The 22001-nt window shown below is 47.7% G+C and overlaps 1 protein-coding gene across 4 annotated transcripts in view; it reads right to left on the bottom strand.

The window, feature by feature from the left end:
• Nucleotides 1-22001, bottom strand: part of Zdhhc14 (zinc finger DHHC-type containing 14) — a 260087-nt gene that overhangs the window by 31258 nt on the left and 206828 nt on the right. For all 4 annotated transcript variants that reach the window (XM_021186296.1, XM_029471060.1, XM_021186298.2 and 1 more), the window contains exons 4-5: nucleotides 11324-11461; nucleotides 8819-8867 (exon numbers count right to left, since the gene is read on the bottom strand). In XM_021186296.1, coding sequence (XP_021041955.1) covers nucleotides 8819-8867; nucleotides 11324-11461 — 187 coding nt within the window. The remainder of the gene's footprint in view (nucleotides 1-8818; nucleotides 8868-11323; nucleotides 11462-22001) is intronic.

Below are 22001 nucleotides of genomic sequence, written 5' to 3'. Positions count from 1 at the left end.
TCCCCTTTTCCTCTCTTAGCTAGTGTTGTGGACAAGGGTGGAAGAGAGAAGAATTCACAAAGTAGCAAAAGACTGGCTACACCCCTGCCCAGCCCCACAGCCAAACCCTGGCACAGACACCGAGCTTAGACGCTGGGAGAGGACAGTGAGAGGAAGCCAGGCATTCAACGTGATGCGCTGCCACCAACGTAGGAACAGCATGGCCTTCACCAGATGGCATTGATCAACCAAGAATGTGGGGATTTGAAAGGATGGGAGATTTTTCTGTCCCGCAGATGTTTGTAAGCCTGTTTACGAGACACAGATGTTTCTCAGGAAAGAACCATTTCATCCTGGGGCAGATCCAGGGTTTAAATATACATTTCCTAGCTGTGAGTTACAGGCTGGGGAAAGTAAAGAAGCCTGAACTTTCCTCGTGTGACCAAGGATGGAGGGACATAGAACAGGCTGTGCATTGTCATCACCGTTTCCAGGCTGGAAATAATTCTCCTTAGATGACAGAACTGAATACATTGCCCAGTGTCTCAGTGTGGTGATGGAGGCTGTTGTTAGGGACAGGGTGTCTCACATCAAATGGGAAAGGTGAACAGTCCCCTGATCTGTGACACATCTACCTTTGGAGGTTGGTTCTGGAGAGGTGGTTGGAGGGTCCCTAGAGGACAAGAGAAACACAAGGAAGCCCAGGCAGGGATGCAGAAGCTTTCTGTGTCATCCAGGCCTGTCCTAAAGGAAATGGCTATGGTGGAGCTTTGTGTGTACAATGGCTCATGCACCTCAATGGCAGGGCTCCCATATGTCCTTTCTTTTCCTCCCTATCAGGGCTGGGAGGTGGCTCAGGAGGATACCATGCTCCACACTGGCTACAAAGCAGAGGTGGAGTCCAGGAGGGCAAGATTAAGGGATCAGAGGACAGGCTAAGCCAGGGAAATGATGTTGAGCCAGAGGCAGTAACATTAATAGGAATTCTATGCAAGTAAGGGAAAAGGTCACAGATATTGAGATGAGGCGACACAGAAGCTGGGGAAAAAGATGTGGTCCAGGGGAGGAAGAGAATAAAGATGGGAGTGGGACATCAATCTCAGAAACATCTGTGTGTCACCAGACGATTACTGCCAGACAGGATAATGGGGAAGGCAAAACAGAAGGAAGGCTCAAACATGAACCATAAGGAGCAGGTGATCATTGGGGCTCTGGACTTAAAGGCTACTCCATTTGCAATGTGACCTGCAATTACTAAATGCTTCCACTAGGAGGCAGTGTGATTGGTGGGTGAGGAATTGTAAGCGTTTATAGAAATAACAAAAATGGAGAGAGAGAGAGAGAGATTGAGATTGATTCTGTGGGCATACCTGTATGCCTTTTTAAGTCAGAGTCAAACCCTGAGATCCATTCTGTGCCATCACCTTTAAAAAATATTTGTTTGAGACAGGGTCTCTCACTGACCCGAAGCTTGCTAAGAATGCTAGGCTGGTGTCCAGAAAGCCTTAGGAATCAGTCTGTCTTTACTTTCACAGTACTGGGCTTATAAGCATACACTACTATGCCCAGCTTTAATTCATGGGGTCTGAACTCAAGGGTCTCACGCTTGCAAGGCAGACATTTTGCCAACTGAGCTAGCTCCCAAGTCTGGAAAAACAACATTTTATGTGAACGTCTTCTATACCTTGGAAACATTTCCTCACTGGTGAATAGGATGTAGTGATACTGTGAGCTTTTAGCTGTCACACAATGACATGATGCCCAGGAATAAAGCGAGGTACTTTTGCCATCCCACCCAGATGATAATGCTGTCTAAGACTCTATGTCTTGAGGAACAGGCAGGCTCTTCGGTAACAACGGCTGCCATCACGGGAGGCATGCCAGCACTGTTCTAAAGGCTTCACAAGAACGACCTCACTGTACCCCGAGGGTAGCCCATTCATAAATACCACTCTGGCTAACAACTGAGGACACCGAGGTGGGAAGCTTTGGAAACAGCTGAGGGGAGTTCTATCTCAGGTGGTAAGTTCCTACCTTGCTGGCACAATTCCCTGCATTCACTCTCTGGCATTGCAGAAAACCAGGCATGGGGTACATGCCTATGATACCCCAGCACATCCAGAGGCAGATGTGGGAGGATCAAGTTCAAGGTAATCCTTGGCTACAGGGTAACTTTGAGGCCAGCTTTGGCTACCCGAGACTCTAGCAACAACAGAGACCAGAACTGAGTGTTGAATGCCAGAAATCTACACAGCCAGCACAAGAGGGCTCTTCAGCTGGTTCTTTTTCCAGTTCTTGCTGGAGGCCAGTGGTCCGAGGCTGACCTCATCCCAGTTCAAGGGACAGAAGGACCCTTCTTATAAGATTGGGTGACTGTGGAAACTGGATATGCTCTCCTCATATCTGCTCGCAGATTCAGGTACAGATGTTCTAACAACGTATTTCACTGGCCGCAGCGGCTTGTCCTGTAACTAGGATCAGGGTGTGCTTGCCTCTTAAAAGTTGCAAAAACCCTTCTGCTCATTTTTAAAAATAGAAATGAGAAGAAACAAATTCCACTGAGAGTCAATTCAATAGGAAGTTGGATGTTTGTTGACTGAATCAGGGATGGCTTCAGATGACAATCATTTCGACTGCCAGACTCTCTCCATCTCTCTCAGCATCCATCCGATAAGACAGGCTGCTCCTTTTTAGCCAGGGGCTAGCTATGAATTCTCTGAAACTCCTGAGAGTTTGCACTAAGGGCAGAATGTTCAAAGCCTCAGAAAAGTGCTGGCCTACAGAGGGTTCCAGAGCCTTCCCTGTGAACCCAAAGAGCAGGCTGGGCAATCACCAGCTCAGTGCTCCAGGGAACAGGCTCTGCTTGCAGGGGGTGTGGAGGGAGAAGGGGAAAAATAAGGCAGAGACTTGGGGGAGATCCAGGCAAAATAGTTAAGGATGCTTCAGGCTGGGGAGAAACGTAGACAATGAGAGACCACATACTACATCTTCAGCATCTTGGGGTTCTTGTTCTTTTCTTAGAAAGATGCACAGGAAAACAAGCTTTCATATAATCTCAGAAATATACAACAAAAACAAAATCCAAAAGACTTCCCTGAAGTGCCTCCACACCACAGAGACACAGAGGCCTCGAGTCAAGCTGAGCAGGGTGTTCCTAGTCTCTTTATTTCAGGCAGGAAGCTGAGGCCCAGAGATCAAGTCCCCTTTAAAAGCTCACATAGTCACGGCAGAATTGGACCAAACCCGGTCCCTGGGCGGGCGTCTAGGAGACACATGCCCCTTTCTAAGACCCCACACAGCAGCAGTGCCACGTGGCAGCCACAGCTTTGTAGACTTGGTGCTCATGACGGTGAGGCCACGATGGAGGTGCTTCTTTGGCCAAGTGTGGAATGCATGTTGGTTTCCTTAGTAACAAGGATCTCTGGATGGCCAGGGAGGGACCACACTTAGAGGGCTCTACATGGGACCTCTTCTTTTTGCCATTTCCACGATGTGCTGGGCCACGTCTTGGTGGGGCTTCAGATGTGAAGTCAATAGTCCTCACTAGAGAGAACTCAACATGGAGGCGGGTTGCTGTCTAAAACATAAGAAACAGTGTTGGTGGCTTGTGGCTGTTATCTGCCTGGCAGCCTACTCTGAAGCAGGCACACCTCTCGGGAATGGCTCCTTCATAATCTGGGTACTGTCGAGGTCTCCTTCAGATGGATGGTTCTACCTGCAGGTAGGAAAACCACAACTGTGCTGTCACCTGGCCACCGGCCCATGATGGTGGCCATTTGCATGAACGAGTGACCCCGTGAACAGGGGAAGTGGCTCTTTCACAGGTTCATCTACCCACAGTCCTCCTCTCAGACCTTCTTCTCCTGTGTGTGTAGGTTCCAGATTCAGAGCGGGAGTCACCAGCATCCCAAAGGGAGCTTTTTAAGAAGCAGAGTCTGACAAATGGGCTGCCAAGGAGGCCACTTAGTGACAAGCTGTACAAGAGCAGTGGGAAACCGAGCAAGAACCACCACTGAGTGAGGGCACGGAGACGTTGCCAGTCATCAGAGTAAGGGATGGCACTGGGACAGACGGGGCAAGTCCCAACATGGCTCACAGCACGAAGTTGGGAGAACGGACGTGTCATTCTGAGGCAGGCGACCATGGACCAGTATCATTCCCAAGATGCTTTTGGGATCTCACCAGGTAAAAAACATGTTCCTGAGAATTTCCCTATTGGACGGCTTCTACCCTCCCCACTCCTTGTCTGTGGGTGCTGCCTGCCATGGTCGCCCACCCAAAGGTGCTGTCCTCAAGCTCAGCTTCCCAAGTATTCAGGTTCTAGGTGAGTGAGTACCACTGCTCTGAGCTCTACGATCTCGCCTTTAGAACAGGACAGAAAGGAAGGCATGTGAATATCCACCCAAAGAACATGCTGCCTGTGCGGGGAGATTTAGAAGGGAGGTAAAAAAGAACAAGGTGGATTTATCTCCTTGTAATATTTTAAAACAAAGCCAAACTGTGGGACAACACAAAGAGTAGGGTCCTTGTAATGTGCCAGCCACTTCTTAGCCACATATAGGTGTATATGTGAGAGCGTGCAAGCATGAATTCCAACTTCCGTAAGACCTTCTGGAAGGACAGACAAAGACTGACAAGAAGTGTACACAGTGAAGGGTCAGGAAAACCCTTCCTTTCTTCTCATTGTAACTCTTCCCAGAAGAGACCTTTCAACCGTAATCAACTCCCTATCCACACTACGATCTTATGCAACGTAATCGGAGGCTTAAGCTTCAGGCCTCCCTTCCTCTCATCGGTTGGGGGTGGTGGGAAGGCACTGGCCTCTTTTTCTGAGTGGATCAGGGCTGGCGTGGGGGAGATTGTGGCTCTTGCTTAGGTAGTGTCAGGCACGACCCTGGATTTTGCTGGACAGGTCGGTGCGGCTGAGTATGACACTAAGGGCATCTGTGCTGATTTTCTTGTAGTCTTTTGGACATTACCATCCACCAGCTAGGGCCAAAGCTTCATTATTTTCCCACTGCGCCACATGGTGTCCTTCTTTCTGCCAACCTTCTAGTAAATGCCATTAAAAGAGACCAGTGCCCATTAGTCTGTGGAGGCCTCTCAGGCGGGCAAGCATTGAAATGAATGCAAATTGGAGAGAAAGAGGCTTTCTAGAAAGCCTTCGAGAATCAACTGCCACTTGATTTACCAACCGCAGGAAATCCTTTTCATCTGGGGAGCCCCGAACAATAAGTCATGATTACAAATGACTGTAATCCCTTTAATGAGATGTTAATGCCATGCTACAGTGGTGTGATGGCATATGGTGGGGTCTCCTCTCTGGGGGATTCTGCAGGGAAGCCCAGGGTATGCTGGTGTTCCCTGCACACACTCCCAAGGGTTTCTGCCCTTGGGAACATGAGGATACTGGAGGAAGTGTCCGCTGCATGGCTCCCTGAGATGTCTGACCAGTGGCCTTTCCTGTGGGATGGGACTTCCATATGTTTTCCTCCTTCTGTTTGACAAGTGGGTAACTAAAGGGGAACCCCTGAAGTTACTGTGGGGTGATAAAGTGTGTGTGTGTGTGTGTGAGAGAGAGAGAGAGAGAGAAAACGTGAAATCAATCCATGAAGTTTTCTTTGTATCTCAGAACTTACCATTTATCTTCAATCTATTCAATGTTAGTATCTCCCTTGTCTCCTGTGACCCTTTGTCTCCAAGGCACCCCTTATGACCTCCTGTTATAGTTTGAATGTGAAATGTCCCCTATAGCTCAGTTTCCAGCTAGTGGCACGTTTTGGGGGGGGTTGCAGAAGTTTTGGTAACCTGGGGCTTAAATGTCAGAGACAGGCGAAGGGGGCCAGACTTGATGCAGGGATAGAGGCGGGGATAGAGGTGGGGATAGAGGCGGGGATAGAGGCAGACTCTGCTCTGGTCCTCATTTTGCTTCCTGTTCTTTGAAGATGAGAAGAACCTCAACCACAAACCCCTACAGCTGTGAGCTAAAGTGCCCCCCCCCTCATCCCCCACTCCAGACAGAGAACTTTCATGAGGTATTTTGCCTCAGAGACGGGAATCACCACAGTGCTTCCAATCTGTCCCTTGCCTCACCTAAGCACAGTCTATGACGTTACACACCCAGGCCTGCTGATGTCACAGAGGGAGAAGAAGCAGGCATGAGGCATGCACTGTCTTGTCACCATAGACCAGGCCCTTCTGGAGTGAATGTGCTTCAAAGGCCAGGGTCTGTCGTCCTCAGCCTGTGACCCTCAGGTGTGGCTCATTAAGGTAGGAGTTCATCAAAGGAATTTTACAGGACAAACTGCCCTGTAGTTCTCCTCTGCTTGGACCCAACTGGCTGGACATGCAAAGGCCTGGTCCTGTGTGTTTAGAGTAGGTTCTCCTTATCTCTTTCTGAGGGAGGAGGGGATCTCATAAAAGTAGGGTAGGAGCAGCTACCTAGCTGGCTACTGACCAGAGGCGTTCTCTCTCGCGCTCTCTCTCTACACCCCCCCCCCCCAAGCCTCTGCTTCTTTGATGTAAAAATCAAAGTGAGGCCCTGAAGTGGTGGGCAGCCTTGGGAGGCAGGAAGAGATGGGAAAGACAAAGGAGGATGAGGGGCTGAGGTGGGGATGCTGACTGGGATGTGGCCTGCCGAGTCCCTTCCATTCCAGGCTGTCTGTGACCCCCTCTTCTCCCTCCTTGTCCACTCTTAGTGGGCTACAGTGGTCCTATACACTGTTGAGGCTGGTGGGCGGTTCTTTTCTCCTAAATTCCTGCCTGTCATTGGTCAACACTGCCATCATTCACGTTGACATTTCCGGTAAGGTGCTGTGGTTAGCTATGAGGTCCATGCGCCTCCCTCCTCTCTCACTTCCTCAGTGACACTGGTTTTTAGCTGGGTGTTTTTCAGAATAAGTCTGCTATGTCAAGCCTCTGCCTGGGCCCTTATTTCTCATCAAGGTATGTTTAGGCCATGGTCAGACCAGGTTTGAAGTCACCAAAAGTCTGAAAAGACAAGTTATCCCCTCCTCCTAGAGTACCTGCCAGCATGCACGAGCCTTGGTCCAACACTCAGGCAATCCAGCTCAGACCTTCCTCTGGAAGCATTATGGCGCCTGTGCTGAAGCCTGAAGGTCTAGAGAGGGTGAGCTGTAGGTAGCACTACCACCAGGCAAGGGACAGCTCTGGAAGCATTACAGGTCAGACTCACCCACCACACACTGGCAGCAGCCCTGGGGTTGGTTCTCATAAAACAGTGGTTTTCAATCCACTGGGGTCTCAAGTCCCACAGGGGCCTCAGGTCAGACATCCTACACATTGGATATTAATCACATTATGATTAATATTTACATTATGATTCATAACAGTAGCAAAACTACAGTTACGAAATAACAACAAAATAACATTATGGTTGGGGGTCACCACAACACAAGGAATGGTATTAAAGGGTCGCAGCGTTAGGAGGGTTGAGAACTATTGTTATTAGATGTGATTGTTCCTGGGACACAGGCCAAGCTTCACTTTAAGACCCGTTGAAGCTGGTCACCCTCTGGGTGCTGTGGGAAGGAACAAGGGATGCTAGCCCTTGATGAACGTGTTCTTAGCAGCTCAGTGAGCACTTGATCCCATGAACTATCCTTTCTCCTTGCTAACCTGTAACTAACTCCAGTTTTTCGGATCATTAACAGGAGATAGAACACGTGGAATTTATTCTTCAATCCCCTCCCATTGCTCGTTATCAGCATTCCCTAGTCTCTTTCCACCACACAGACACCATTAACGAGTTACCAGCTGACTACCGAGGATGACTGGTAATCCAGCCACCTGTGCAGTCCACAGTGCTCTGCAGGGCCAGGAGGAGATAATATGCTATTGTGTAAATATGCCCTGCCCCCAACTCTCTCTCTCTCTCTCTCTCTCTCTCTCTCTCTCTCTCACACACACACACACACACACACATTCATTCATTCTATATTCCGGGGTTCAGCAGCATAGATGGCTTTACTTTAGAAAGCAAGCACATGTTTACCATACCACCTTTAAAAACCACTCCTGAAATTAATGAGCAGTTCAGATGCGCTCTACCCTGTTATGTGAGGAGAAGGGGAGCTGAATCTGAGGAGCTAGGTCAGCAGGCCCTTCTGTGTGATTCCACAGCAAATCAGCATAAGCCTGGGCTCACTCAGCAGAAGCCACACAGCACTTAATACACCAACTTTTTTTTTCTTTTAAGATTCATAATACCGGGGTGCATGAATATATGCGCTGTTTGGGAGGGTGGGAAATGGCCCCTGTTTATCTAAATGACTTAACCTTGCAGGTTTGTGAAAGAGAGTTCTGTCTAGAGACAATACAGGTTCCTGCACTTGCAGAGGAACATTGTTAAGTACCCCAGAGTCTCCCGAGTAGCCCAGGACTCTCACCTGGTGCCCCATGCCCCAGACAGACTCACACCTGGGCATCCATGAATGTGAGAAGCATCTGCTAACCACAGTGACATCAGGCAGGCTCACAGCTCCGTTTCAGCCTAACCTGCTGGAGCACAAATCTCAGCTGGCTTCTGGGGTGGGAGAGGCAGATAAAACTCCATACACAGCCTTCAAGCTAAGGAGCTCTGCAGTTTAGACAGGGCTGCGGGAGCCACCTGGAGACTCACTGTTCAGATGCCATTCCTCAGACAAGGGAATGTTCTGTGAGGCTCCCAGTGCCTCAGTAAGTCACACTGAGGGTGTGACGCATGAGAAGAAAAGCCAAATCCAGAGAACTAAAGAGGTAAGAATAAATAAAGAATGTAGGGGCTGGTGAAAGACTGACTCCACGAGCAAAGTCCCCCCTGAGCCACCGGAAAGGATATCTCGCTGGACTGTCCTTAAGGGCATCGAGGAATCCCTTTTGCTGTGAACCTGTGGGAATGAAGCCAAGATTTACTCTTCAGACACTCAGCCCCTCCTCACCCCCATGCTCAATGCTTTTATCTACAGAAGAAGAGCAAGTGTCTCAACACCCACTAAACAATCTTTGTATTTCATAAGCCTTAGGGCAGGCACCCAGTGCACTGCTCGGAGAGCATGGTTTCCAGAAGACGGCAGATTCAGAATTAGAACCAACATCTGCAGGACATTATTTTTTTTCTTCAATGAAAGCAGATGTGTATCTGTATATTCTCCCATAAATTATATCTTTGATTGCTCTTGTGCTCTTCTCATTTTAACAGGAAAACAAAATCCTACACAGTTTCCTCTGTTTTGCCTACATTTGTTAACTCTTGGTAGTAGAGGTCTTAGGAATTTAGCGACCAGTGAGTCTTCCTGGGAAGTTATTGCTAACCAGAATAAACAGAGATAAAGTTCACTGACTGACGCCTTTTGGGTGATGGTGTTACCCTTGTCCTGCAAGGACACACTGGGGGAGTTTGAGTTAAGCTGAATCTGATGAGAAGAGAGATCAGGCTTTGTTTTTGATATAATGACATCCTACTTTAAACAAATTTTAAAGGTTTTTAGTGTGTGTGTGTGTGCAGGTGCATGAGGACATGTGACCAGGTGTACGTGCGAAAGCTTGTGAGGTTTATGAGTGTGTGTGCGTGTGTGATGAACTGCACAAGTGTGCATATGTTTTCCTGGTGTTTATATACAAGATTGAGCAAGGGAAAAGTAGGCGGAAAGCTCTGGTGAGGCTCGGAATGCAACCTGATAGCGTGAACCGGAAGCTGCCTGGGCTTCCCTGAAGGATGTGAGATTGTAAGTCGTGCCTATTTCAACCATGTGGAGATTCATGGTGCGGCACAGAGTTTGGACCCTGGTTAATTCTGCCACATGATTTTTTTTTTTATCTGCAAGTTTTTTTTTTTCGTAAGAAAGTTTATAAAATTTATAAAAGAATGTAAGGCAAAAAAACCCTATTCCTGAGTATCATGTGTGTGCGGAGTGTTGGTGCTCATTCTGCCCAGGTGAACAATCACTTCCTTCAAGACAAACCTAACACCCTTGGCTTTTTCTCTGCTGCTTTTGTGCGTGAACCTACAGACCAGCTCTGCTTTTGCCATTTGGGGATTCAAAAAGCCCCAAGAAAGGGGGGTTCTCTGCAAAGCCACCTTGGCACCAGCTCCAACAGGCATGGAAGAAGACTCCGACGAGTACCAAGCTTCTTCCACAAACCCACTGACTTAGACTCTCAGGCATGCGTTCCGGGTTTGTGTCCCGTCTGGACAAGAGAATTACATCAGAAATGCCTGGAGATTAGAAGAGCTGTGAGTCCTTTGGGTAGCTGATGGCTACACTTGACTGCTGCTTAGAGACCACTGGGAACCATTCTGGACCCCCTACTTCCCTAGTCCATCCCTGGACTCCACCCAAACAGGAGGAGAGGGAAATGGAATCTACAGAGCCTTAGCCTGCTCCATTCATGAGATCCACACCAGCAGGGGAAGACAATAGAGCCGCTCTGTTTAGATACTTCCAGAAACACACCAGAGCAAGGCTGTGTGCTTGCTAATGGGTTCTTTACTTTGGGAATGGCTGAGAGGCAGAACTGCTAGCTAATGTGGGCAGTGACACTCTAATGGAAGTTTAAAGGTCTAGATTTGTAGCTCAATACCAATTAACTTCCTTCTCACCATCCCCAGCTGTGGGAAAGGGAATAACTTGGAGACAAAGCAGCTCAGTACGAACTTCACAATGGTGAATGAGGAAAAAAAAAGCTGCATTCTTATGCAAATAGGTTAAAATCACTTACCCTCAAATCTAAGTTAAAAAAAAAAGCCACATTCTTTATTCATCAGAGACTGTTCATACTCTGGCAGGAAATGAGGATCTCATTGGATGTATATTTTGAACATATATAATGTGTGGAGGAGAAAACCCAGTATCTGTCCCCAGCCATATTCTTCCTCTAGGGATGTATATTTTTAAACCATGGGTCAGTCGACACCATGACATATTCTTCCTCTAGGGATGTATATTTTTAAACCACGGGTCATTTGGGAGCAGATTCAGCTATTCGGTAGTTATCATTATGTCTGTACAAAACGGAGGGGTGAACCTTTCAGGGGACCCCCAGCAGACATCACTGAGGTGGGAGAGGGCAGGCATGTCAGTGTGATGCCTTGTTAGCATAAGTGGGACCTGGTCCAGGTATCATCTGGAAACTGCCATTGGAGGGACGGGGTTTAGGAAGGAGGGGGGTGGGATGTAGAGGGATGGAGAAAGTAAAGCCCAGAGTGAGTAGACTGGAAGGGAGGAGGGGCTGGGGGATGGGGAGAAAGCCAGAATGGTCAGAAATAGTAACTCAGAATCACATCAGAAAAGCCAAGGTCAGGCAAATGATTACATACGTCACCTGTTCCGCCAGGCATACTTACGATGGATGACGTGTGTGATAACGAATGCAAATATAAAGACTGTCAGAAAGGACAGGGATAAAATAAACATATAAAAAAATCTGTAGTTTCTTTTCCCCACACAGTTGCCTACCCAGGGACAGTGGTGATCAAACTGTTCTGAAATGAGAGGCAGAGAAAAGAAAAATGGAATTTAATTAATAAGATATCTGTTTACTCGAGGGAGCCCCTCCCTCCCAAGATACTCCAATAATATAGCAGAACAATATCGGATTATGTATTTCCAAATGGACAACTCAGAGAGGACCTTACTAACACTGAGACATTGCAGGAGGATAATTATTCTTTCAACAGAACACAGGTGTTTTGAAACACCAGATGTGAATTCCTCTCAAATGGTTACTGAAAGAAACAGTAGCATATATTCTCAAACTCAGCAGTAAAGACTTGATTCTTCCTCACAAAGAACCTTTGTGTTCACAGAACAATCTTCCCTTAAATGGTGCCAACACTATCTGATGACAAGGACTGGGCAGGGCTGGGGCTGGGGCTGGGGCTGGGGCTGGGGCTGGGGCTGGCTATGTCATTGGGTGGCCCATGACACAGTAAATGGTCACAGAAAGAGTCTGAAAGGGTCTCGGGCAGGACAGGAGGACAACCCTTTGTTTTCCCACTCCAGTTATAGTCCCTTAACTAAACCTAGTCACGTACATTAATACATTCCTATCAGGAAATGATGTCAGGAAATGATGTCGCTATGGTATCTTAGAGACAAGCAAAACGAGGCATGAAGAGATAGATGGGAGAGTGTGTGCAGAGGCAGCCAGTTGAGCATCAGAACAATTAGCCCTGAGACCAGCCCTTTGGAGATGCTTCATCTAGCATATACACTGCCTGTGGTCTTTCCTAATGGCAGCAAGCTATGTTTGGGTACTGTGCGCCATTACTCCACTGTGCCAAAGTGGAAGACCAAGGCTTCTCATTTTGGGGGAATTCACTCAATGTCTGCAAAACATTTATGGTCTGTTCTTCCTCTTATGAGCAAAGTGCCTCCACTTACTACCCAGCTGATCTCCCATGCAGACTGACTGTTCTGTGTGATCCTGACCACCCACTCCCTTTAGACCACCTTTGAGCTGGGGGACGTTCAGCATCCAACTTAGCTTTATACTCGGGCTCTTTCCCCTGCTTTCTGCCTACCTAATTTTCATACTTTATTTGTTTGGGCTTCAGAAAACATAGAGGGACTGTGCTACCAAGTGTGACTTTATAAATAAAATATAACAGAGGTGAGCAAGGTGGTCAGCTTCAGGAGCCACTGGTCATGGACTCGAACCCCTACGTGCCATTTGTTGAAAAGGCACAAGGACACCTGGGTAAGGTTCATGATCTAGGAAATGGAAGGGACACTGGACTGCAAGCAACATGAATAAGAAGAGGGGACAGCAGGACAAATTCTAAGCACAGTGGCCTGGAACAGAGCTGATGACCCACTGGTTTGTCCCTGGGATTTCCACATTAACACACACTGTCCCCTAACCCCTTCAATAAAAATTGCCTCACTGTGGCTAGGGGACGGTGAGTTATGCAGGCAGTCTGTGCTGGGTACTAATAGATACCTATTATGTCACTGGATATTTGTTCAAGACCACAGGGCCCCTAATCTCTAATGTAAGCCACAGACTCTGACATTACATCAACACAGAGCTGTCAGCCCTAGCAGACATGCTTCCTCTGGTAAGGATGCTGTGTGCATAGGGGGTGGCGGGTAGATGAAAACTGTACCCTGCTTTCCATTTTTTTTTCTGTGAGCCTAAAAACATCTTCAAAAAAATTAAACAAGCAAACATCATCTTTCCTAAGTCATCAGTCCACCACCTATACAACAGCAGGTCCGCATGATGAAGGATGCAAAAGACAGAGGAAATATCTGGACCAGCCAGATTTTCCCCAAGACTATAAGGCTATTATTTCAAGCAACTACTTTCGTGCTTGACAGCTGGGTATAGAAATGGGAGTGGGAGCAGAAGCTTGGTGCTTGACAGCTGGGTATAGAAAATGGGAGTGGGAGCAGAAGCCAGGAGCTGATAAGCACGCTGGGCCAGACTCTGCCTTCAGTGGTATGCCTGGTTCTACAAATCCTGCATAGAGATGGAGCCTTTGGAAGGGAGGGAAAATGGCTCTCAGCAAAAGCCACATGCAAGGCACAGAGGAGCCATTGGCATCTAGAAGCCTCCAGAGGACAAGGTTTTACTCCGTGTGACCCATTTCCACAGGGTAGGCCTTTTGATTTTGGTTCAGAAATCTTTAAATCTAGCCACAAACAACACTGCTGTGATCTCTTGACAGCAGGACAGACAGCCAAGGATGACCCTTTGAGTCTTGTGGTCTCCTGAAGGCTTCTGGGAAGTTAGCACTTTCAGGTTGGGCTTGGGGCATGGCTCTCCCAAAGCCTGGCCTATAAGTCATTTCCCTTAGAACTGTGTCTTGTTGAAACTTTCTCGGTGGACAAAGTCCCACTAAAACTGCAGGCGCACCGAGCCATTCTCCATGGACTGTCTCTCGTGTCTTCTGCAGATGTAGTGTTCATAGTGGCTACCGGGTCTGAGGCTTCCAGGCCTCTCTGGGGATGAAGAAATCAGGTATCATGGGCCTGTGAACCTGCCGTCCCCTCTACCCCAACACCGAGCTTACAGCTTACATCTCTTCTGTTTTCCCCTGCACCACCCATGAGCTAGAGAGGCTTGGCATACTTCTTCCTCTTCACTGTGGACTCTGTGCATGGGTAAAATCTTTCATCTGAAGGCTCAAGAGCCAACGGCATGTTGACAATGCCAAAATGGCCACTTCCTACCTTCAGCGATGGATGCCTGCTAGATCTGGCTAGCATCTCAGATATGCCTTCTGCGATTAGACTTCCTGTTGCTCTTTCCCCAGTATGAGCCCCTCTCCACTACTATCAAGCCAGCTACCTAACTCAGAAACCAGTACTCTACTGCTGACCTCATCCTTCCCTCTCCAGCTACATAACCAATGAGCAAGTCCCACGGGCGCTGCCCCACTTTCATTGGAAGCCATGTTAGTTTTTATGTGTTCTCATCTGCTAAAATACTGACGAGGCTCTAATCCAACAGATATTTACCAGGTGACTGAATGTATCTATGTATCACCAGGACGCGGTTAGAAACCCAAGAACACTCTATAAAATGATGTTAGCTGGCCGGGGCCATCCTGACCATACTCTGGACAGCTTTCTGCTGCTTCTTTCTTATTCTGCTATCCTACCCCCACCTCATGATCCCCGAGGACAGAATGGGGTCTTTCTAATCAGTTTTATAACCCTCACACTCAGAAGACTTGTATGACATATGCATTATTTACAGGAACAAATGACTTTCAGTGCCTGTAGCAGGCTCAGGAGTGAGGCCATACCTGGTGGGCAGTTGATGGACTTGAACAAGGGTGTTGGAAGGGAAGATGCCAGGAAAGCCAAACACAAGGGAATGATCGGAGAGGTCAGGGGACTGGGTAGTGCACTGGTCAAACAGGTAGCCAGCTGTAATTGTGGGTAAACCCCAGGGACTGTGGGAGGGCAGGCGGCTCCATTTAGAGTGGGATCTGGAGGAGGCAGGGGTAGGTACCACATCACCTGCCTCAGCTCCCGAAGCAAGGAAAGAACGTTATCCAAGGGGACACCACTCAAGAAAAGGAAGCGGGGTCCTACCTTACAGCCTTATGTATGATTAGAGGAAGCTTCCAGACACTTAGGTCCAGCTAGAAGCATGACTTCCTATTATGGATGAAACACCTCTGCCATCTCTCCTGTTCTCCGTGACATAGACCAGGAAGCCCTGAGAAAAGCTAGCGGCCTGGAAACCAATGGTGGCCCCGCTGGATCTGAGACTTGGTGCTGAGACACTTACTTAGTCTCTTCTGTGATTTAAAGAAGACCTGGAGGGCATGAAAGACACCTTAGAAATAGAAACACTGGATAGAGACTGGAAAGTCTCTGGATTAAGGACTAAAAAGTGCTTGGAAAAGTTGTGTTTGAAGAAAGCCAGGGAAAAGAGTGAATTAAAAAAAAAGGTTTTGGGGTGGTGCTGGAGTTCTGTTAATCCCAGCACTCAGGAGTCTCAGGCAGGCAGATTTCTGTGAGTTTGAGGCCAGCCTGGTCTACAGAGCAAGTTCCTGGATAGCCATGGCTACCTGGAGGAACTTGGTCTTAGAACAGAACAGAATAGAACATTACAGAATAGAATAGAATAGAACAGAACAGAACCTGTCAAGCCTCAACGTGGAACTCAGTGCTGTACGGATGTGGCCCTTGGTCCACATGGGTGCTCTGGAGCTAGAATTCAGAGCTTTTATTTTTCCTTTCCATTCTTTTTTTCTCTTTTCTTTTCTCTCCTCATTCCTCCCTCCCTTCCTTCTTTGTGATCAGGTCTCATTATGCATGGCTGTCCTGGAACTCACTCTGTAATCCAGACTGGCCTTGAACTCATGGAGATCCATCTGCCCCTGCCTCCCAGAGTGCTAGAGTTAAAGGCCCTTGCCATCACACCCAGGAAGAACCTTCGTTCTCTGAGGTACAGGCTCAAGCAGTCTTAGTCCCCTAGAGCATCTTGAGAAGCCTGAGACCCAAGAGAGGGAAACCACAGTGGAGGCTTGAAGCTTCTAATCTAAATGTTAATTACATCCAAATTAAGTTAAATGTTTTTAAAGATTCGAAGTGGAAAATTGCTTTTCTTTAAACCTCAGGCTTCTTTTATTTCCAAAAATCAGAAGAATTTTCCCTTTGCAATGTACTTTGTGTTCTAGAGAAAATATTGAGATCCAGTGACAAACATCATTACCTGGCCTTAGGGGGAACGCAGCACTCCTAAAGTAACCCTATAGGGACAGAAGAGAATTTAGCTTAGCAAGGGATTCGAGGACCGAGTCTTCATCACTAAAGGATTTCTATCTCCATCCAGATCTAAGCTGTTAACAGTCCCCCCCTGCACTCAAGGCTGGGAAGTTACCCCTGCCCGGTCACTTTGAGACCATTCGTGCTTTGACACAGCTTTGGCCCCCACCTTGCCAGAGCCCAGGCACTGTGCAAAGCACTTAGCATGATTTGTGCTATTTATTTCTAGTCTATATGTGTGCATGCTTGTGTGCATATGTGCACACGTGTGTGCGTGTTTGCATGTATGTGGAGGTTGGAGAACACCCTTGGGTGTCATCTAAGAGATACTGTTCACCGTCTTTTAAGACAGGGTCTCTCAGAGGTCTGGATCTGACCACTGAGGTTAGGCTGACTGGCCAGAAAGCCCTGGGAATTCTGTCTCCACAATCCCAGCTCTGGGATTACAAACTGTACTGGCTGGATTGGGGTGTCAACTTGACACAGGCTGGAGTTATCACAGAGAAAGGAGCTTCAGTTGAGGAAATGCCTCCATGAGATCCAACTGTAAGGCATTTTCTCAATTAGTGATCAAGGGGGAAAGGCCCCTTGTGGGTGGTGCCATCTCTGGGCTGGTAGTCTTGGTTTTATAAGAGAGCAGGCTGAGTAAGCCAGGGCAAGCAAGCCAGTAAAGAACATCCCTTCGCGGCTTGTGCATCGGCTCCTGCTTTCTGACCTGCTTGAGTTCCAGTCCTGACTTCCTTGGTGATGAACAGCAGTATGGAAATGGAAGCCAAATAAACCCTTTCCTCCACAACTTGCTTCTTGGTCATGATGTTTGTGCAGGAATATAAACCCTGACTGAGACACAAACATAGCCAACGTGTCTACCATTTTTACATACATGCCAAGAACCCAACTTAGCCCTCCTGCCTACCAGGCAAGCACTTTACCAACGGAGCCATCTTTCCAGTCTGGTTCTTACCGTTTAGTTCTCTTACTATCTAACGTTGTTAGACTCAGTGCTTTGAGGGCTCAATATTATTGTTGCATTTTACAGTTGGGGAAAGCGGCCATAGGACCCGGTGCGTATCCACATTCTGCGCCTCTTTCCGGGGCTGTCTCTGATACCAGTTCTCTGCTGGTCGAGGAGCTAGTTTGTGTCTTCTGAAGCAGCCGCTTGGCTGTGCCGTTCAAAGGGTCATGAGGGCTGGAGGTCCAGTGAGCCAGGAGCTAGGATGCAAGGCTCACTGCTGTACTGGGGCAGCGTGATTCTTTCAGCAGTAAACACTAGCCCATATCTAGAGGCCTCTACCCTCCATTGAGAAAGGGAGCCTTGTTCTCAGCCAGGGAACACGGGGAAAGTGAAGACTTCTAATGCAGCCATGGGAATTTGACAGAGCTGCTGGTGCACATTATAGCTGGGTCTGTGGAGCTTGAGTGGGAGTGGGGTCTGATGCCAACCATGTAAGTCTCGGGAAGGAGGCTTCTTCCCATACCTCCTTTACTCAGCCCCCTTCCCCAAATGCATCCTATCTAATTTGTTGGAAAATAAAACCCTATGAATTAATAGACAGCTTTACAGAATTATTACAGGGCTTCTGATGGGACGCAACATCTTCACTTCCAAAGGCATTTAGTGATATCTTTGGGATGGAAATTTAAATGCCAAAAGTCACCACATCTTATCACTGCCTGTATGGGATTTACCATCTTGGCATCTCTCCAGTATCTTATAAACTAAGATTCTTTGGCTTTTAAACCCATTTCTTAAAAAACAAAAACTGAAACAAAACAAAAAACCCCCCAAACTACAACTGAACCCCTTCAATATAAAGCACTTAGTAAATGTAGACTTGCTGCCTTTATGGAATCACCTTGGGCAGCTGTGTGGACCGCTCTAAAGTGGTCCTCTCCTCCCCATCCCTGCAATCTCACGGGCTCCAGCCAGCTTTCCCCTCACCAGTCAGGTTGCTAGGTCTCTTCTGCACATGAGTTTTAAAGGAGTTTGACTAATGGACAGTGACAGTCCTTCCAGTCATCGCTCAGGCCTAATTTTATCCATTTGTCTTTTCAAACAGTCTGGGTTTGTCTGTTTCAACTCCAGTCCTCCAGTGGTAATAAATGTGTGTCTCTAGAAGGGACAAGGAGGTTCTGGGGAGGCCGGCATTTGATGCAGCTCGTACTGAAACAGCTGTTCAGAAGCTGTTTTTGCTCCCCCTCCCCCTCCCTTGACTCCCACAACAAAAGCCTGGGGTCTCTGCTTTCATCTTTTATCTGTCTCCCCTGCCTTAGAACCTGAGGTCAGACTCTAACATGTGGGCGTGTTGATCAGTCAAGGACCACCCTGTCTAAGCTCGGTGATCATTCACCTGTTTCATCCTGTTCTGGGCTGAGAAATGGAGATAAGGCTGACCGAGTTATCTTACTGTCAGCCTTTCAAAATGTCTTGTTCCTCACAACATCCGCCACAGGCACCCAAAGTCATCGTCCTCACAACATCCGCCACAGGCGCCCAAAGTCACCGTCCTAAACCTAAACCACTTAGATCCCGGGAGCATCGGAACTTCACGGACCACCCCCTTCAAACAGGAACAATCATTGCACATGCCCTTGAGTGATAGACTTCTGCCGCATGGCAGAAAGAGACCCGAGATAAAGACCAACCAGAGCACAGTTTCTCAACACATGTGCCTGCAGAGCTTTAACCTGGCCCCAATCCTGCCTAGGTTGAAATGCAGTCCAATACCCCAAGGACGGACTTAGTGTGAAGTTCTGCTACACATTGGTTGATCCTTACCTAACTGTCTAAATTCCTCCTGCCCAGAAGGGGAAAAGCCCTATGTCCTACACCCACCTTCTTGGTTCTTTTTCCCATATAGCCTGCAGTGCCCCATTCACCCAGGTACCCACTGGAGGGAACGTATTCATTTTTTTATGCCTGATTATCCCTTATACCCAGGCTATCAACAGGAGCTGCTAAATGTACTTCTAATCTTTTCTAGCCTTCTGTTTCTGAGGCTCACCGGAGCCTATGTGTCTTGTTTTATGAACCACCATACTGGCTGGTTTTGTGTGTCAACTTGACCCAAGCTAGAGTTATCAGAGAGAAAGCCTCCCTTGAGGAAATGCCTCCATGAGATCCAGCTGAAAGGCATTTTCTTAATTAGTGATCAAGGATGGAGAGAGGGACATTGTGGGAGGTGTCATCCCTGGGCTGGTAGTCCTGGGTTTTATAAGAAAGCAAGCTGAGCAAGCCAGGAGAAGCAAGCCAGTATGCAGCACCCCTCCATGGCCTCTGCATCAGCCTCCAAGTTCCTGCCCTGTGTTCCTATGCTGACTTCCTTTGGTGATGAACAGCAATGTGGAAGTGTAAGCTGAATAAACCCTTTCCTCCCCAACTTGCTTCTTGGTCATGATGCTTGTGCAGGAATACAAACCCTGACTAAGACAACCACTGTCACCTCTTCCAGGAAGCACCCCCCTTCAGTGTGGGCCTCCACATTGTCGCCAGGGGGAACCTTTCAATGCAAATGAGATCTCATTAGCTTCTTGGCCTGCGTTGCCTGGGTGATTCTTCTAGATGATAGCACTCCTGTGTGTCTGTGTTGCTCAGAGTCCTGATGACCAGGTTTCCAGATGGGTAACCCCCACATCTTGCTTTCTCTTCCTTATAGAACCATAACAGCTCCACCTTTATCTATGCTGTATATTGGCTTTCCTCACTTACTTTGGGCCACTGCTTATAAAAACAACTTATAACAACAGTTACAATTACAAAAATCTGGTGGATTTGTAGTTAGGCAGTACAAGTTTGTCATAATAACCCTGAACATTCCAAGTCGAGGTCAGGATGTGTGTGGTCTGCGCTGTTATTGGACATTATTATACTGTTGGAAGGGCAAGGGTCTCTAACTTGGTGTCCTGAATTCGGGTCCTGGCTTTTTGCCTGTTGAGAAATGTCACCCAAAATTCTTCCTAGCTCTTATACTGTGACTCCATTTTAAGAACTGAAGTCAACTGTGACTGCTCTGAGAACACGTGGAAGTTCTGGTGGGCCTCAGCAGCGGAACTATAAAGAACCTACCAAACTCCTGAAGCTCCAGGAGACCCAGGTGAAGCCCAGAACTAATCGGTGGCTCTAAAAGCAGTCAGAGTTAACTGCGCACATAAAGTAGTCCTGCCAGCAGCCTTGGGCCTCTGCAGGCGTCTTAGACTCTAAACACAGGGTACTGTTTTTGTCTCCTGTTGGTCACAGAAAGCTTGCAAAAACTCCACTGAGTCACTGTGGTCTAGGCAGGAGAGCTCAGTTAATTCTCTAAACTAAGGCTTCCAAAAGAACAGGCAGAAGGCTCTCTCTCATGGTCAAGGGCAGTGGTGTAGTTTATGGGGCCCCTCTGTGGAATGGAATCATGGGACAGTTTCTATAAAAGCTGTTCAGAACTTTGAGATGCTTCCAGAAGGACATGACATCCAGGTTGGACTGCGAGAATGGACATGTTGTACACCTCTGGAGCCAGTCACAGTTTAACGGTCCAGAAATGGCTTTCTGCGCTGTGGCAGATGAACATGTAGAGGTCCGGCTGGCTTTTTGAAAGGGTTCAGGGAGGGTTTGTTAGGCCAAAGCATAGTGAGGAGTCTGTGAGCAGGAGTTAAACCTAACAGCAGCCAGCAGCAGGTCCACAGGGGCAGTCTGAGGCAGGAGGATAAAGCCCTCCCTGCTCAGCTGGAATTCACCACCAGCCTCTCAAAGCTACGAGTCGCAGGCTCCCTGGACCTGGGATGGGGAGACTTCTGGCTGCTGTCTTTGCCATAGCCAGTAAGGCCATCCAGCTAGAGGAAGAAGAATAGGATGTCAGGAGAGACCATGAAACCCAGAGAATTGAGTCAGCAAAAGGCCGGACCACCTTGCTTCTCCTCTGCTCTCTTTTATAGTACTGGAAACTGTTTTAAGCTCTATGGCCGTGATTCTTAACAGCTTTTTTTTTTTCCATTTCCTAGTACTTTGAAAAGCTGTTGAAAGCTACTGGCCTGTTTCAACCTGCCCCCTACAATGGAATCTACATTTCCTGCAGCCTGCTCCTGGACACCAGGGCCAAGAATTACAGGCCTAGAAGCGTAGATCATAGAAATTGAAGTGACTTATTTCAACACCTAATTTAAAATTGTTTTATTGTAAGAAGACAGGCCAGCAGGTGCCTTTTTCAGTGTGGCATGCTAATATGCCATCCTTTGGGTCTCAGGAGAACAGCTGTGAAGCCCAGCTGCGGGTGGGTAAGCACTGTGGCTTGCCTGGTAGAACTAAGAAGCTTACTTCGAAGGGAAGTGGTTTTGCTTGCCCTTTAAACCCTAGGCTCTTTTAACCAAAGGTCAGGGTCAAGTAGTAGAATGGGTCAGTAAGTTAGTGGGTCAGGAGCAGCACCAAAAAGAACCAAGCAACTGCACTGGGCTTAGCGCACGTGGTAAGCAGTCCTTCTCAAGACTTCATCTCTGAACGGGGCTCACTGAGATCCCACTGAAAACTGTATTTCTTACCATGAGCTGCAGGAAAACACAGGGATGAAAGCTATTGCTTTAGGGCACAGGGAAGGCCCTAAACTATTTGCTGAGTAAATACAGATGTGCTAAGTTGTGCTGGAACAGGCCTAAGTCTGTGAGTGGTCTTCATGTCTTTCCCATCCTGCAAGGAGAGCAGGGATACTGGTAAGACTTAACACTTAAAAACATATATGCTTTGAGTGTCTGTGATGTGTGTGTGTGTGTGTGTGTGTGTGTGTGTGTATGTGTGTGTGTGATGTGTGTGTGATGTGTGTG

This window comes from Mus caroli, chromosome 17 (assembly GCF_900094665.2).
Source record: "Mus caroli chromosome 17, CAROLI_EIJ_v1.1, whole genome shotgun sequence".
NCBI lineage: Eukaryota > Metazoa > Chordata > Mammalia > Rodentia > Muridae > Mus > Mus caroli.
The sequence above is the reverse complement of the archived record's forward strand: the minus strand, read 5'-3'. Positions and strand labels throughout refer to the sequence as shown.